The sequence below is a fragment of the Centroberyx affinis genome, unplaced genomic scaffold (genome assembly GCF_046629955.1).
Source record: "Centroberyx affinis isolate AG114_WGS23_722 - 3 ecotype Tasmania unplaced genomic scaffold, CSIRO-AGI_Caff_v1 ptg000819l_1, whole genome shotgun sequence".
Lineage (NCBI taxonomy): Eukaryota > Metazoa > Chordata > Actinopteri > Beryciformes > Berycidae > Centroberyx > Centroberyx affinis.
Window position 1 is genome coordinate 87,852 of NW_027279421.1, and position 15,559 is coordinate 103,410.

A 15,559-nucleotide genomic window follows, 5' to 3' on the forward strand; every position below is an offset into this window, starting at 1 on the left:
TCTGTCATATAGGCCAAAATAAGGCCATGCTTATTTCACAATGGCTAATCTTGCAATAATATTTTGTCATGTTTTGTGTATCAGCCAAATACTCATCCTGCACTCCACTGAAGACAGGTTTCTTAAAAGGAGCAAACAGGCAGAAAGCAGGGACTATATTATTTTGAACTTGTGAACTGTGTGATTTTTATTTGTAAGTTAATTATTTATATGTTAATTTCCTTTGCTTTGTGACTCAATTGTATTTGATATAGGTGTCATCTCACAGGCCCTTTGGGTTTTTTTTTTTCCAATCACCTGTGCATACAGGACAATCTTGTTTGATTATGTCTATTGACATTTTATATTTTACTTTCTTGCACAAATTAAACTAAACTAGACTTGACTAGACTAGAGTAAACTAAAAGCTAAACTCTTGGCTGCATTCGTCCAAAGTTTCCTCACAAAACCGCCGATGATAATATTCTGACATACAGGTTCTTCATCAGAACAACCAGCATCCATTTGAGCTGGGACTTTGTTTCTGACCCTCTGCTAAGACCGACTTCTCAGACTGACCATGTACACAGGATCTGCTGTAACTTTCCCTTGTGCTGTTGTCATATCAAATGGGCTCCTCTCTCAGCTTGAGACAGCTTGATGGATGTTTTGATATAAAGCTTTCTATGATTGCATGCAATTTTAGCATGGCTGGCTCAGAGGTAATTAAACCTGTAACCCTGGCAGTGTTAGTGTCACACTCTGTCCGATGAGCTGTACGCTGTAGGGTCAAAGCCATCATATACAGTTGATGGTACTTGTTTTTGGAAAATGCCACTATCACATAATAGTATTAGGCTATAAGTTGCCAAAGATGTACACGTTTTGAATGCAATGTTCTGATGATGACATGCTTCTTTTGCACTTTTATCATTAATTGTTACTCTAACTATAGTGATCTGACCAATATCTCACAATGGTCACACCTATAGTTGGAATAGACCTTGGACTTTCACTGTTTTTAATGTGCCTACAGACTGTGTGCCTTAAGCTCTTTAAGCTTCATAAACACGTTCTGATTATATTTGTTCAGTGACAGAATGGGGGGGTCACTTTACTTTGAGTACAATCAATTCAGCAAGTAAATCTTCTTTACATTAAAAACTGGAAAACTTTTACCATGAAAATGTTATTTTACCACTGTATATAAGGACGTTTTGAGAATGAAGGTTCTTTTATTATGTGAAATGCAGCACCACTTTATATTTTCAATTGACCCCAACCTTATTCAGTGGTTTAGTTAATGAGGTGAGTATCTCTCTCTCTCTCTCTCTAGCAGGAATGATCGGTTCAGGTTGAGTTTCTGTATTATAAGCTGGTGCAAAATGTAGCTCAGTTTGTCTGTGTGGGGGATCAGTGGGGTGCTGTGTGTGGTGGATGAGGAGGGAAGCCTCAAACTTAATTTTTAAACACATGGATGTAGTTTCCCTACATCCATGTGTTCTAGTGCTTTTATTCTCTCTGTCTATTTATAATAATGGTTAATGTAGTTGTTGATTTTATCATGACCATAGGGTTTTTGTTGTCAATGTCAGAGTTGTGAAAATAAAGGTACTTTATAAATTCAAATTCTCTCTCTCTCTGAAATGATTGCACAACATTTTGACTGTATGTTTTATGGATAAATAATACAGTAATTTAATCTCGTCTGACCTTACAAAAATCCTACATCAATACCACTGCTGTATTATTGCCTCCCTTAGTGATTCAACCAAAGGTACTATAACCAACATGTATGCAAAAAACAGTATTATATAGCCTACTACAGCCTATATGATGTATATCGGTCTTGTCTTTTGTGTTTTCTACATTTCCCATTAAATTGTGTTTTATAAAAATATAGCCTCTTGTTTCTGATTGAAAATCTTTATCACTCAAAAGAAATCTCTTCATACCCGATGAAATCCAGTAGAAAGCCGTAAAAGCTGGATCATCTTGTATCCCACTGGGTTGTTTTTTTAAATCTCAGATCTAATGGTTTCAGACAGTAGAACAAGAAGCTTTTTCCATCCATATGAATTGATAATTTAGTAGCTCTACCATCCACAGGCTTGGTCCTGCTGTGTGACTGGGTGCTTGCTACAACATCTAAATGCATTGTGTACTGTTACATCATTGCTGACAATCTGTCGCCACCATCATTCTCACCATATCGTCTGTATTTCTGTTAATATACACAAGGAAGTTAAACATACTGATGTAGTTCACTATATGTGTGATTTTCTAATGGCACAACATCCTCTGATAAATACTGCAGATTTTCACATTTGATGCTGAACAGAATCCAAGTCTTCATCAATTAGTAACAAACATTTAAAAAACAAAAACAAATTGACACGGTGTCGTTTTGCAAAGCTTTTGCAAATGCCAATTTACTTGAAATTACACATTTAAATGCTGGGTTAATGGCACCATCTGGTGGATGTATTTGTAATCACACAGCCCAAGCAAACTGCAGACCAGGTTTAGACTATTAATGGACTTTGTGCACTGCAATAAAAATTCAAGATTCTGGATTCATGCTGTACTATTCACAAATTCGGACAGGATTGTTCAGCCAGTTGTGCCAGTTGGATTTTACTTAATTCATGACCCAGAGACTTTAAAATTCATATTCAGCAACTTTATTGAAAGCTGACCGGTTCAGAATAGCCTTTGAACCAATATCACAAAATTGTTTGGAATAGTTATTGGCAATTTGAGAGCTTGTGAAGGAAAGTCCCCAAATCTGCTACATCTCAACATTGAACACCAATTTCATGCTGTGACAATATTCAGTTTATAGAGCATTATGTATAGCCAAAGTGAAGATTATCAATGCTTAGTTTAAGTAAAAACAACACAGTGCATCATATAAAAGGTCAATCAACAGTACCTTGTGATCCCACAAGTTAGCTGTAATATTATTTAAACCCAGTCATTGCACAATTTATCTTTAAAAAAAATAGGCTACATTGAGAGCACAAGCCTAAAAAGTAAGGAGAGAAAATACTGTCCCAGGCACTGTTAATATTGTGATAAACATTTTACATGATTTATCCCTTTGCCGATGTACACTCATTAAACCTTAAGCTGAGATGAACCCTATAAAAATAAATAGTTTCTCTGCAGTGTACGTCGTGTCTCAGTCCGTGTGGTATGTTCCTCTGTTCCTGCTGACACCATGGACCCACTCGGCTCACTCTGGGGGCTTCTTCTTGGCCTCCACGTCTTTCTTGAAAGCCTCTATTTTCTTGGAGATGTTGGGAACCTTGATACGGAAAGGTACAACAGTCAGACTAATCAGCTAGGTCGTTGGGGTAAAAGAAAGATTACAGCAGCACCTGTCCAAAAACCCAAACTTTAACCAGGGGAAGGGAGGAGAAATGAGGCAATGATTACATGCGGATTGATCAGAGGTGGAGACTTGAGTCACAATTTAATTGCTTGAGACTTGATGCATGAAGAGAATACTTGAGATCTGACTTGACTTGGGTTCTGGTGACTTGGGACTTGACTTGTACTTTAATGACTTGAAAAGGTTTCTAAAGTCAGGACAGTCTGGACATTCACCTCTTGACTATATCCTTGGACTCAGTCTGACACAGCAGTTATTTATCACACACAGGACCTAATGCACAACACCACTGACCCACTTTTAACAATTTTATATTCATCTTCATAGTTTTATAATTTTATATTAATTTATATTGCCTTGTATCTTTCCTGTACTATTTTTATTACATTATTACCTATCCTGTACCTTGTCCTGCCAATTGCTGCTGTGATACACTAATTTCTCCTAGGGGATCAATAAAGTGCATTCTTATCTCACAAAAGATCTGTATGTGTAAATGACAATTAAAGTTATGAGATTTGTTCCACCAGACAACTGAATTTAAATTCTGTTTTCTGAATTTGTTTGAAATCAAAGTCATGATGCACTTACCGAGTTTTTGCAAAATTGAAACAATATTACATTGAAAAGTCCTAGATATTTTGTTTTCTTTAAGATGTTAAATTGACTGGATTGTTCTGACTTGACTTAATGTTCTACATTTAGACTTGAGATTTGCCATTGATGGACATGGACTTGACTTGAAACTTGTGTCTCAAAGCAAAGTTGACACACCTCTGGGATTGATTAATGAACGTTAACCAATAAAGCAGAGACTCTTCCAATTGAAAATCCCTTATACTTACATCATAGTTTTGGGCGAGGTACATCCCCACAACATTCCCCAAGGTGAAGCCAGCCTGAAAGACAAACACTAAGTGTGATTTAAGGTGGAACACAACATCTGTAACTCAACTCAAAGTATCATCTACTAACGTTAAGTTTCATGTTTACGCCTGGTTGAGTGACAGGAGTTAGCTTTGACTGTTAGCTTTGTGGTGGTGACAGCTCTCAGCTTTGTTAACTAGCGAGAGAACTTGACTTCAGTTTCACTATCAAAACCATAATGATGTGATATAACTACGATAGTAAGGTTAACAGCAATTTTAACGCCAAATGAGCTTTTAAGCGACTACTGACAGTACCGAGAAGCTCAACCAGGTTTCACTTACGTTGTCATCTAATTTAAGTTAACGTTAGCTAAGCTACGCTAGCTACGCTGGCATCCCAGACAGAGCAGAGCATCCCCGCCTCGACTGAAAAACGTCGCTGACATGTACGATAACATTAGATAAACTCACCAGGAATTGCAGCATGGTGGAACAGTAAAGTCTGCTCTAAGTTTGGCAACAGCAAACTAACTTTCTGACTAACAAGCTGGCAGTTATTTGAGATTCAGTGGGGGAAATCAACCCACCACCTAAGCTACTTGGCTAACGAGCTAGCAATGTCATCAACAATAAATGTACGCATGCGCATCAGCAAGACGGTGGCCGAGAAGTCATAAGAAGGTTTGATGTGAAACAGGAAGTAGAAAGGCATGTCGTCGTAGTGTGGATGTAGTTGTTCCCCCCGTTCGGAGCTATAGCGGTAGTCCATTGGAGAACTACAAGTCCCACTGCTGCAGAATAGCTATTCATTCTCCCACCCAGTGGGTGTTGTTGCAATGGTGGTGTCGGTGGGACATTGAATGACTTTGGCTCCATCACCAGAATAGCTACTTCATTAATTTCATTCACCGAAAGGGTGTCGCTTCACCTCGAACATGGAGGCTCTTATCCCCGTTATAAACAAGCTCCAAGATGTTTTTAATACAGTGGGAGCGGATATTATACAGCTGCCGCAGATAGCAGTGGTGGGGACCCAGGTAAAACCCTCTGATTCTGCTCATTTTGTGATAAGGAGCTGTCAAGACATGCTAGGTAGCTGTTAGCTAGCTGTGTACATGCACGAAGATAAGACAACTAGCGTGCAAATAAATTAATTTAGCACATTATATAGTCACACAACCATCAGCTGAGCTATATATATAAAGCTGATGAGAAAAATGCCTTGCCAGCGCTATGCCATCATGATATACTGCCTCTGCTGTGCTCCAAATCCAGTGTGTAGCTATTTAACTGGACAGCTAGTTGTCATTTTATACAACTGCAAACCTCCTTTGCAAGGCTAGCCCTGGCAATGGCAGAGGAATCTATTTGCATGATCTTCAATCAGTCCTATTTTTAGACCCTCATCAACACACCAGCCTATTAAAACCAGGTCAGTGCTTGAGGAAAAGACAGGTGCAGCTAGCTGTGCTGGATCCAGTGTGTTTAATCAGTTTTGCTTTATAAGACAGTAGTTGTACTGCTTGTGTTTATTCCTCAGCTGCCTCATATCTATTAACCCACCACTGGCTTTCTGCATTTTGTGTCTCCAGAGCAGCGGGAAGAGCTCAGTGCTGGAGAGCCTGGTTGGCAGGGACCTGCTGCCCCGTGGGACTGGCATCGTAACCAGACGACCTCTCATACTGCAGCTGGTCCACGTCGACCCTGGGGATGTCAGGAAGAGCGACGACAGCGGTAGGTATCTTAGTATGAGGAAGGATACAGTACTCTTTCAGACTAAGGACTCCATCAATAAGTCAATTGTAGTGTTTGGATTTTGCTGCTATCCGTTGTATGTTGTCCACAAGCAAGTTATTATTACATACAGTGGCCTGCACAGAGCTAACAAGCAGACTTCTCAGGCTGTAACACATACACACGGAGAAAACACGCCAACACTTTTGCTATCCACTAAACTAACGCCAAAAAAATCTGTGTTGTCAACATACAAGCATTTTGAAGTTGTGTTCTGTCTCTGCCCTTGGGGACTGTGAGACTGTTGTTACTGCAGAAGCAGTTACATAACAGTAACTGTCACTGTCTCCTCAATTGCAGATGCCAGAGAGTGAATAAGCACTGTGCTTCGTAAACGTGCATTGTACAGGTGTCTTCACGTTTTCATAGCCTCAATTAGCTTTCTAGTTCTGCTCCTTTCTCAAAGCTACACCCATCATTCCAGTTTCCTTATTCACCAGGCTAGTAACCCTCCTCTGGCATTGATCCTCCCTTTAGGCCTCAAGTTAGCCGTTCCCATTTAGCTAATAGTTACTTTCTATTATTTATTTATATATTTCTATATTTTGCATTCTTTGAGAATGCTAAGCTGAAATTGTGACCCATGCATATTGTTTTACTGCGTTCCACAGGCAGAGAAGGTGAAGAGTGGGGCAAGTTTCTACACACCAAAAACAAGGTGTGAATTTGTAGCATACAAAATGATTTTACATTTAATAAATACTCATGATGCTTTGCTTGTTGATGATTTAGTGATGATTTTGTTGATGTTGATAATTTTGATTTTGATTTTTGCAGATCTACACAGATTTTGATGAAATCAGGCAAGAAATTGAAAATGAAACAGAGAGAATATCGGGGAATAATAAGGTGAGACATCAGGAGGGAGGTGTCAGCCTGTATCTTTTCTAAACCAGATGTACTGGATTTACTTTGCCAGGTGTGGCTGACAACTGCACTGTTGTGATTTCTCTAAGGTTTTTGGACTTGAGGCCTTTAAAATTTTTGAGAATAAATAACCTTGAAAGTACTTGATTTTTTTTGTTTAAATATTGCACCCAAATTCATCAATACGCCTCTGGACCTCTCTCCGTCCAAGGACTAACACTTCATATCCTGAGGAAAACCCTGTGATGGAGATTTGTGTTGATATAGCAGCAGTTTTAAAATGAATGATTTCATCAGGATTTATTTACTTGACAAGAGCAAGTAAAAATGTGGCTTTTAGGATGTCTAGTTTTGACCAATGTCATGTCTTACCCCAAAACATGCCAATTTTGAGTCTTGAATTTCATCAAACAAGACCTTGAAATCACTGAAAAGTCTTTTCAGTCGCACAAATCCGTCGCACAAATCTTTCAGTTTGATGAAGTGAGTGTGGGAACCCTGGATAAACTCAGTGTGGCTTTGGTTCTCGCCCAGTGCTGTGCTAATTTAAATTGTTAGTGCGGAACAAATTTACACACATTACATATTATTAAAATACATTTTTTCCGGTAGCTAATTTTGTCTGCTTGCTGTCTGGTTGGTATGATCAAACTGGGATTAATGGAACATTTTCAAGCCATCACTAGTATGTTAAAATACATATTTGTATATTAATAACATTTGATGTGGCTTATTGTTTTGCACTTTGCATCATCTCCTTGCAACATCTCCTTCCAAATGATCACTTCAGTGCTTTCAACTAGTACACACCTCTCATCTCATTAGTGTTTATTTGTGTCATTGTCCCTCTGCAGGGGATCAGTGATGAACCCATCCACCTGAAGATCTTCTCTCCTCATGTCGTCAACCTCACACTGGTGGATCTGCCAGGAATCACCAAGGTAACATACTGCTTTCCAAGGCAAGACTTTGATCATCACATACTCCTGTACTAATTTCTCATATATAACAGTCTTTTTTTTAAAAGAAAGATTAAAAAATCCTTTAAAAAGCACATCAAACATCTATTTTAGTTGCCCTCAGGCCACAGTGGCAGTGGCTGCTTTCACTGTTTTACCAGCCAATTTAATTTTTGTAATAGGACCCCAGATGATGTCTGGTTTCCTGCCAAAGTGGTTGATAGAGAAATGGTTACTGGTGTTAATTTCTCACTCTGGTCAACTCCTTCTTTGTCTATTTGATATTTGTGGAATTAAGGTAATTAGCTCTGTCTAATGCAGTTCTAATGAATTCCAACCAACTACAGCATCTTATTTCACTGATTTCCTCCCTGTCTGGTTGAAGGTGTGCTACAAAGAGAAATCCCCTCTAATGTATCAAACAGAAAGATATTGTGTTATTTTTTGTTGCCATTGTTCCCATTAGGTGCCTGTGGGTGATCAGCCTAAGGATATCGAAGTTCAGATCAGAGATCTAATCCTGAAGCACATCTCCAACCCCAACTGCATCATCCTGGCGGTCACTGCTGCTAACACAGACATGGCCACCTCAGAGGCCCTCAAGGTGGCCCGCGAGGTCGACCCCGACGGTAGAAGCTTACTTTTGTTTGCTTCTTGCAAAAAAAAGAAAGATAGAAATAGATGCAAGAGGAGCTGAGAAATCCGAGAAGCCTCTGTGTCTTTGGCTGTCCATGTGCCGCACACATGATCATGTACCATTTTGATGATCGGATTTGTGCAACTATTTTGCAATTAGTCTTGACAGTATGAACACATACTTATATCTCCTTATATATTGAGAAGACCAGAGACATATACACACATCCAGTCTTTAGGATAGTATAAGGATAGTTTAAACCTGGTGGTTTGGTTTGGTATTGGTTGTCTTTTCACCATTTATAGTGCCAAAAAACAAACATTCATTCTGCCTTTGTCACAATAAATGTTAAGAAGACGACTAATAGTGGTTAGTGTTGCTAATCCTCTCCTTCTCAAACATTGACCCATGTGTGGATGTGCTTCACCAGGCCGGAGGACACTGGCTGTGGTGACCAAGCTGGACCTGATGGATGCTGGCACTGACGCTATGGACGTTCTAATGGGCAGAGTCATTCCTGTCAAACTGGGCCTCATCGGAGTAGTCAACAGGTCTGCATCACAGTGTTTCTTCTGTACACTGCACTATTAAATACTTGCCTCAGTTACTCCTTAAATAGAGATGAGTCTAGACGGAATTTGTAATACTGGTGTATTGTATTATTGAATGTGAACTTTCAGGAGTCAGTTGGACATCAACAATAAAAAGTCTGTGGCTGATGCCATTCGTGATGAACATGGTTTCCTGCAGAAGAAATATCCGTCTCTTGCTAATAGAAATGGAACCAAATACTTGGCCAGGACCCTTAACAGGTAAATATGATTTCAGATATTATTTTGACTGTTGATGTGTAAATCTGACAAAGCCTGGAGGTGAAACATGTAGTTTGCTTCAATGTTTTATTGTTGCTCTAAAGCAAAGATTAAATTAATGGGATAAGTCTAGAGCCTCTCAGTAGTGTGCAGAATGCTTTCATCATTGTATGGTTAATTAATCCTGCTCTAAGTAGTACCTGAGAAAAACACTGCTGCAGGATATCCACAGCCTTTGATTTGAAACAAAAGGAGAGTAAGAAATTAGAATTGCTGGTACAATGAATGCACAAAGAATCTGACTTGGTGAAATGTGCTGACACATTGACACGGCTATAAAGACTTACCAGGACACAAGGACGTACAGGATAAAAGTGTTGCAAGACGGGCCAGTGTAAAAATATGGACTTAGGTTTGCATAGAGATGCTGCCATCTTTGATATATAAATATTCATTTGAGCATACAAATCAGTGTCAATACGTAGAATGTCAGAAGCTACACTGGTATTCATATGATAATGAAAAACAGCTGTTGAAGAAGTTGCTATTGTCTTTCACTTTTAAACAAGCTGCATTTCATGTCAAATTAGCATTAGCTAATCAGTGAAGTACAGCTCAGAATATAATTTTACATATTTGTGGAAAAACTGACCTCTCTGCCCCTTGTTGTCATAATGTCAGGTTACTGATGCATCACATCAGAGACTGTCTCCCTGAGCTGAAGACACGGATCAACGTCCTGGCAGCTCAGTACCAGTCCCTGCTCAGCAGCTACGGCGAACCCGTAGAAGACCAGAGTGCCACCTTGCTCCAGCTCATCACCAAGTTCGCCGCAGAGTACTGCAACACCATAGAGGGCACCGCCAAATACATCGAGACGGCAGAGCTGTGAGTTACAGTTCCTCTGCTCGGCCACATGGTGGTGCTGTTGATCCAGTGGAATGAAAATGAGCAAAACAACTGCATTGGTTTCATCATTTAATATGATACAACTTGTAAGTTAAAGCACGCACAGCTCCTGTGAAGGAAAACCTGACAGAAAAGCGTGCTGTGCGGTGTTCACATCACAGCTAATCCCCCCACTGTTTTTCAGGTGCGGCGGAGCCAGAATTTGTTACATCTTCCATGAGACATTTGGCAGAACGCTGGAGTCTGTGGATCCTCTGGGAGGACTGAACACCATAGATATACTAACAGCCATCAGGAACGCTACTGTGAGTGCTGTTACATCAGCTAATAAATGTGACATCATTAGTGTCACTCAGGTTTCTTGTCTTGTTGCAAGATTAGAGAATGTTGGAGAGCGAGCTGTTGCAAAATTAGGTGAACATATGAGTCTTTCAGTCAGAACTAGTCTAGTCTGTCACATACCTTTACCTCACATCCTCCCCTCCCCATCCTACCCCCCGTCCCGCATCGTGTCAGCAACATCGCGGTCCCTTATTTGCCACTCAATGTGAGTTGCTCTGGATGAGGGGCTAAATGCCTAAACTGTGGCTCCCTCCCCTCCCTGCATCAGGGCCCGCGTCCGTCCCTGTTTGTGCCTGAGGTTTCCTTCGAGCTGCTGGTGAAGAAGCAGGTGAAGCGCCTGGAGGAGCCCAGTCTGCGCTGCGTGGAGCTGGTCCACGAGGAGATGCAGAGGATTATCCAGCACTGCAGCAACTACAGCACACAGGTGCTCTGCTCACCTCTGCCGTCTCCTACTTAAGCACAAAATATTCTATGTATAATGTGTTTGCTAGTCATTTTCTCACATCCTATGCCACCTGTCTCTGTCTTTCTCTCACACCCGGAGATTTATATTCATGTTGTTTTGCTGCAGGAGCTGCAGAGGTTCCCTAAGCTACACGAAGCCATCGTGGAAGTGGTCACCTCCCTCTTGAGGAAGAGGCTGCCAATCACCAACGAGATGGTACTGTCACTTTAATCTCCTCTCTTTTCCTGTGTTTTTACCTTCTGAAGTTTTATCATCTTTTACGTTCCAGTCTTGCAAAGAGCAGCTGAGGCAGAACATTGGATGGGTGACTGAAGCTGTCATATTTTCTCATCATAGGTGCATAACCTGGTGGCCATAGAGCTGGCCTACATCAACACCAAGCATCCAGACTTTGCTGACGCCTGCGGGGTCATGAACAACAATATAGAGGTCTGTACTCGCAGCAAAACACCCCAAAGTACATGTTGTTTTGCAAGAATACATGCATTGTTTTAAGGCCTGGGAAACAAAATGCAATATTTGTCAATACTGTACTGATTTTTGGTATCATTATCCATTTTTAAGGCATGAAAAAGTATTGAAAGGATGTTGAAAAGCACCAGACTGTTGGATTCTTACATTGAGAGCTCAAATTTTTATTTTAGGTTATTGGTATTTTTATTTAGGAAATCAATTAAGTGTGGTCTGATTTTATTTAAAAAAAAAAAAAAGCAGGTGGTATTTCTAAATGTTACACAGAAAGCAATTTGCACTATTACATGATGAAAGGTGCATACATTTAGATAAAGAAAGGTATCAAAAAGTATTGTTTTAGAACCAGTATCAGAATGGGTGATGGATTTGAAAAATGTCCTTTGACACCCAGGCCAACTTGTTTCATTTAATGATTTTCTGTGAATTATTTTCCATTATATTTTCCCAGGTATGTTGTAGTTTGAATCCTTTCATTAAAATAATTTAATGAAGTCAATATGTGTTGTTGTCTTTATAGGAGCAGCGGAGGAACAGGATGAGAGAGCTGCCCACTGCAGTGCCCAGAGACAAGGTAAAAGCAACAGCCACATTATAAAAAATAACCCTAGTCCCTGTCCTCGTATTTGGTAGCAGTCTGCAGTGTCCACAGATCTCCACAGTATAATGGGTCTTCGGCACTGTTAATCGCTCATAGTACTACAGGATGAGGATCTGTGAACCCAAATGCTTCGGATAGTTTCCATGGAGGAATTTTACCCCAGATCTCCTCTCTCCCTCTCAAATGTCTCCTTTCTTCCACTCAAATGGCTTTCGACTGCCAACCTCCTTTCCTGTATCCTTCCACACTTCTTCTCAGTCCTTCCCTTTTTTTCTCTCCATTCCTGCTCTCCTATTCCTGCTAGTCTGCTGGCAAAGGTCCGGCTGGCCCAACTGTGGTTTCTGGCGAGCCCCCTGCATCTGGAGCAGACATGGACGGTGCCAAGGTGGGCACGTACGCTGCTGGCTGGCTGGCTGGCTGGCTGACTGGCTGGCTGGCTGGCTGGCTGGCTGGTGTTGGGGCATGGAGTGCTGGATGGATGGATGGATGGATGGATGGGCATGGGGTGCTGGCATGCTCTTTGATCATGGTCTGCTGATGCTGTGCTCTCGTTTTGCTCTCCCTCAGCCTGTGTTGACTTGCACTAACAGCTATTGTGTTCTCTGCAGAGTCTGTTTCCCCAAAGCTGGTCCACCTGTCTCACAGATAATGCCTTCCCTCAGCTCAATTTCCTCTTCCAGCCCTTTAACGCTTAGGCTGCCCCATCCTATGTACTCGTCTAGATTATAGGAATTATTGGATAGTGGAAATTCTACCAAAGTGCTCCATCTATCCAAGCCTCTCTGGGCTATACAAGTGCATTGGTTGGGAGAAGTAATGGTTATTCTTGATTTGCTGCCTCTCCTGTCATGATTTCTCTTTGTCTGGTGCATTAATAGTTGAGCTCACTTCCATTCTCTGAGAGGAATTGAGGTGTCCATCTGATGTGGCCCCTTGATTTCATCAGCCAAAACAAAGACATTTGATTGAGTCTTAGCTGTACTATTGTCTTTGGCTCTATCATTCTCCATATTGAATGTTTAGCCTGTGTTTCTCTCTAACCTCTTCTTGTATACATGCCTGGTTGATTTCTAGTTGACTTCTTCTGATCCCCTCAAACTAACTATTGTAAATGTGCTAACTATCCTTTCCCTGTGAGTCATACTGATTTACGAACAGTGCAAACCTTTCTAACCATGCCAGCTAGTAGCCCTGGGTGGTGTGGTGGGGGTTCATCTCTCTGTGTCTCTCTGTGGTTACTGTATGGTCTCTCTGTGTCTCTCTGTGGTTACTGTATGGTTATGTTTTGTGCTTCCTCAGGCTCCAGCAGCAGGGCCCCAGGGGGAGCAGGATGGCATGGGGAACTGGAGGGGGATGCTGAAGAAGGGAGAGGATGCCCCAGGCTCGGGACCCGGAAGCCCCCTTAAAGGAGCCGTCAACCTACTGGATGTGGTAACTAAATGTCACACCCCATTTCTTAATCTGGTGGTGATCATTTTTTCAGTGATTAAAAAACATGCTCTCTCTCTCTCCCCCCCCCCCCCCCCCCCCCCTCCAAGCCTGTGCCCGTCGCCAGGAAGCTATCGTCACGCGAGCAGCGGGACTGTGAGGTCATCGAGCGTCTCATCAAGTCCTACTTCCTCATCGTCCGCAAGAACATCCAGGACAGGTAGCTCCTTTTAAACATTCACCCTTTCCTCTTGAAAGCCTCTTGAAACAAAACTCACAACCTATAAAAAACCACACAAAACAAACATCCTTTACAGTCATCAACTGAGAAAAGACCTTGGCTGAAATCCTAGAATCTTTTTATTGTCTGCATGTGCTACTTGCTTTTCAATCATCAGTCACTTGAGCTCTCCCTTTTTTTTTCAATCTCTTTCAGTCAGTGTTGCTGTGATCTGACTTGATTTGATAAACTTTATTCATCACGCCAAAGGGGAAATTCTTTTTTTGGCCTGTTGTGGTGCAGGGTTAACCAGGTTATGTAGGAGTTAAATAGTTAGCTCAAGGATACTTTTACAGGTCATCAAACCCACGCCCCTCCGTTTGGGGGACAAGCTAATCACTAGGCCATCCAGACACCTTGTTTTAGACCATCTGTTCACTCCATTCCCCTCCCTCTGTCCTCTGCAGTGTGCCGAAGGCCGTGATGCACTTCCTGGTCAACCACGTGAAGGACAGCCTCCAGAGCGAGCTGGTTGGCCAGCTGTATAAGTCCGGCCTCCTCAACGATCTGCTGACCGAATCAGAGGACATGGCCCAGCGACGCAAGGAGTCCGCAGACATGCTGCAGGTAAAGGACCCGCACTTGTCTGTTTCGGCCTGATGATTTGTAGTTCTTCAGTTAGACAGCTCAATGTGGTTTTATATCTTGTCCACAGGCGTTGCAGAAAGCCAGCCAGGTGATTGCTGAGATCAGAGAAACACATCTGTGGTGAAAACTCAACAAGGAGAACTCAGCCTGATCTGTTGATCTGTTATCTCGTCATCATATGCCTAAAGGACTCGCTCCATCTGTGTATCTCGCTCCAACATGCACTCATCATGTCTGAACTTGAATAAGTCTTGGATTTGCCAAAATGAAAATGCACTGTTATGGTTCCTGCTCGAGTTTAGATATCATATTGTTCCACAGCCACCTGAGGGAAATTGAAGTTGTGTGTCTATTTAAATACTACAGCAAATACGCTTGGTGTTGTCTATATGAAAGTGCACTGCCGCAGTTAGCTAATATTTAAGGTTAGGCTTTAGAAATCGTAGCTGCCACGCACAGCTCCTAGAGGAATTTTGATCGAGTGCAGCTAAAGGCAAAGTACTTTTCATCTTTAACGGGCTGTGGATAACCAATATGAAAATGGACTTTTGTGTGAAGTGGAAATGAGAGTTTTGACGCCGTTTTGGCAGCTCCACAAAGCATTCTGAAAATGTTTCAGCTCTGGGTTATATAAAATCGAAAATAATATTCATCCCTTTATCTGTAACCTTTTCATTTACGCATAGCTGTCATGTGTAAGAAACCATGAACCTCAAAAGGCCAGTCATAGTGTAAAACTACAGCAGGGTTTGGTTCACAGAATTAAAATACATAGGTTGCTCCTGGCTTGCAGCAGCCTTAACAAAGCCAATGTTAAGTCCTCTAACCTGTGTACATATCTGTCACTTGACTTTGATGCACTGTTGTCACCACACTGTACTGTATAGAAAACCCACTGTTTTACCATCAGAACCTTTATTTATTGATGTTATTTAAATGTGTGGTTAATGTCATTAGTACCATTGCAGCTTGCTGCAGTTTGTCATTTCATTATGTTTACATATTGAAGCTTATGTGTGAAATTTACGATGCACTGTGGTTCTCTGTGTATGGTTCCCAAAAGAATGAATAAATAGAGGTATTTTATTGCCAATTCATTGATTTGGATTAATATTTTTAATCCATTATACTGCAACCAGCAATTGGTGGAAAGTAAGAGG

General features: G+C 41.2%; 2 protein-coding genes across 6 annotated transcripts; one reads left to right on the forward strand and one right to left on the reverse strand.

Annotated features, from left to right (window-relative positions):
- Positions 1–2,647: 2,647 nt before the first annotated feature.
- Positions 2,648–4,874, reverse strand: stmp1 (short transmembrane mitochondrial protein 1). Its single transcript, XM_071520679.1, has 3 exons — positions 4,717–4,874; positions 4,222–4,275; positions 2,648–3,289 (listed from the first exon to the last, which is right to left on the reverse strand). Exons 1-3 carry the CDS (start codon positions 4,729–4,731, stop codon positions 3,218–3,220), a joined length of 141 nt encoding a protein of 46 aa, XP_071376780.1. The 5' UTR covers positions 4,732–4,874; the 3' UTR covers positions 2,648–3,217.
- Positions 4,875–5,165: 291 nt separating this feature from the next.
- LOC139645070 (dynamin-1-like protein) lies at positions 5,166–15,453 on the forward strand. 5 transcript variants are annotated; one of them, XM_071520665.1, is made up of 19 exons: positions 5,166–5,282; positions 5,838–5,979; positions 6,651–6,697; positions 6,817–6,888; positions 7,761–7,847; positions 8,332–8,494; positions 8,933–9,053; positions 9,183–9,314; positions 9,996–10,202; positions 10,408–10,528; positions 10,834–10,989; positions 11,137–11,226; positions 11,368–11,460; positions 12,023–12,076; positions 12,408–12,492; positions 13,410–13,534; positions 13,642–13,751; positions 14,219–14,378; positions 14,467–15,453. In XM_071520665.1, exons 1-19 carry the CDS (start codon positions 5,181–5,183, stop codon positions 14,521–14,523), a joined length of 2,124 nt encoding a protein of 707 aa, XP_071376766.1. In that variant the 5' UTR covers positions 5,166–5,180; the 3' UTR covers positions 14,524–15,453. The 5 variants fall into 5 exon arrangements, with proteins under 5 accessions (XP_071376766.1, XP_071376767.1, XP_071376770.1 ...); XM_071520666.1 differs by having other exon boundaries at positions 6,657–6,697; positions 12,408–12,488; positions 13,403–13,534; XM_071520669.1 differs by lacking the exon at positions 12,408–12,492 and having other exon boundaries at positions 5,838–5,991; positions 12,023–12,088; positions 13,403–13,534.
- Positions 15,454–15,559: the final 106 nt, after the last annotated feature.

Excerpts from the sequence above, each read along its gene's own strand:
- LOC139645070 (XM_071520665.1), top strand. The coding sequence starts at position 5,181 with ATGGAGGCTCTTATCCCCGTTATAAACAAGCTCCAAGATGTTTTTAAT. Across the intron at positions 8,495-8,932 it reads CCGCGAGGTCGACCCCGACG|GCCGGAGGACACTGGCTGTG; the intron begins GTAGAAGCTTAC and ends GTGCTTCACCAG. Across the intron at positions 12,077-12,407 it reads CTGCAGTGCCCAGAGACAAG|TCTGCTGGCAAAGGTCCGGC; the intron begins GTAAAAGCAACA and ends TATTCCTGCTAG.
- stmp1 (XM_071520679.1), bottom strand. Across the intron at positions 3,290-4,221 it reads ACCTCGCCCAAAACTATGAT|GTTCCCAACATCTCCAAGAA; the intron begins GTAAGTATAAGG and ends TTCCGTATCAAG.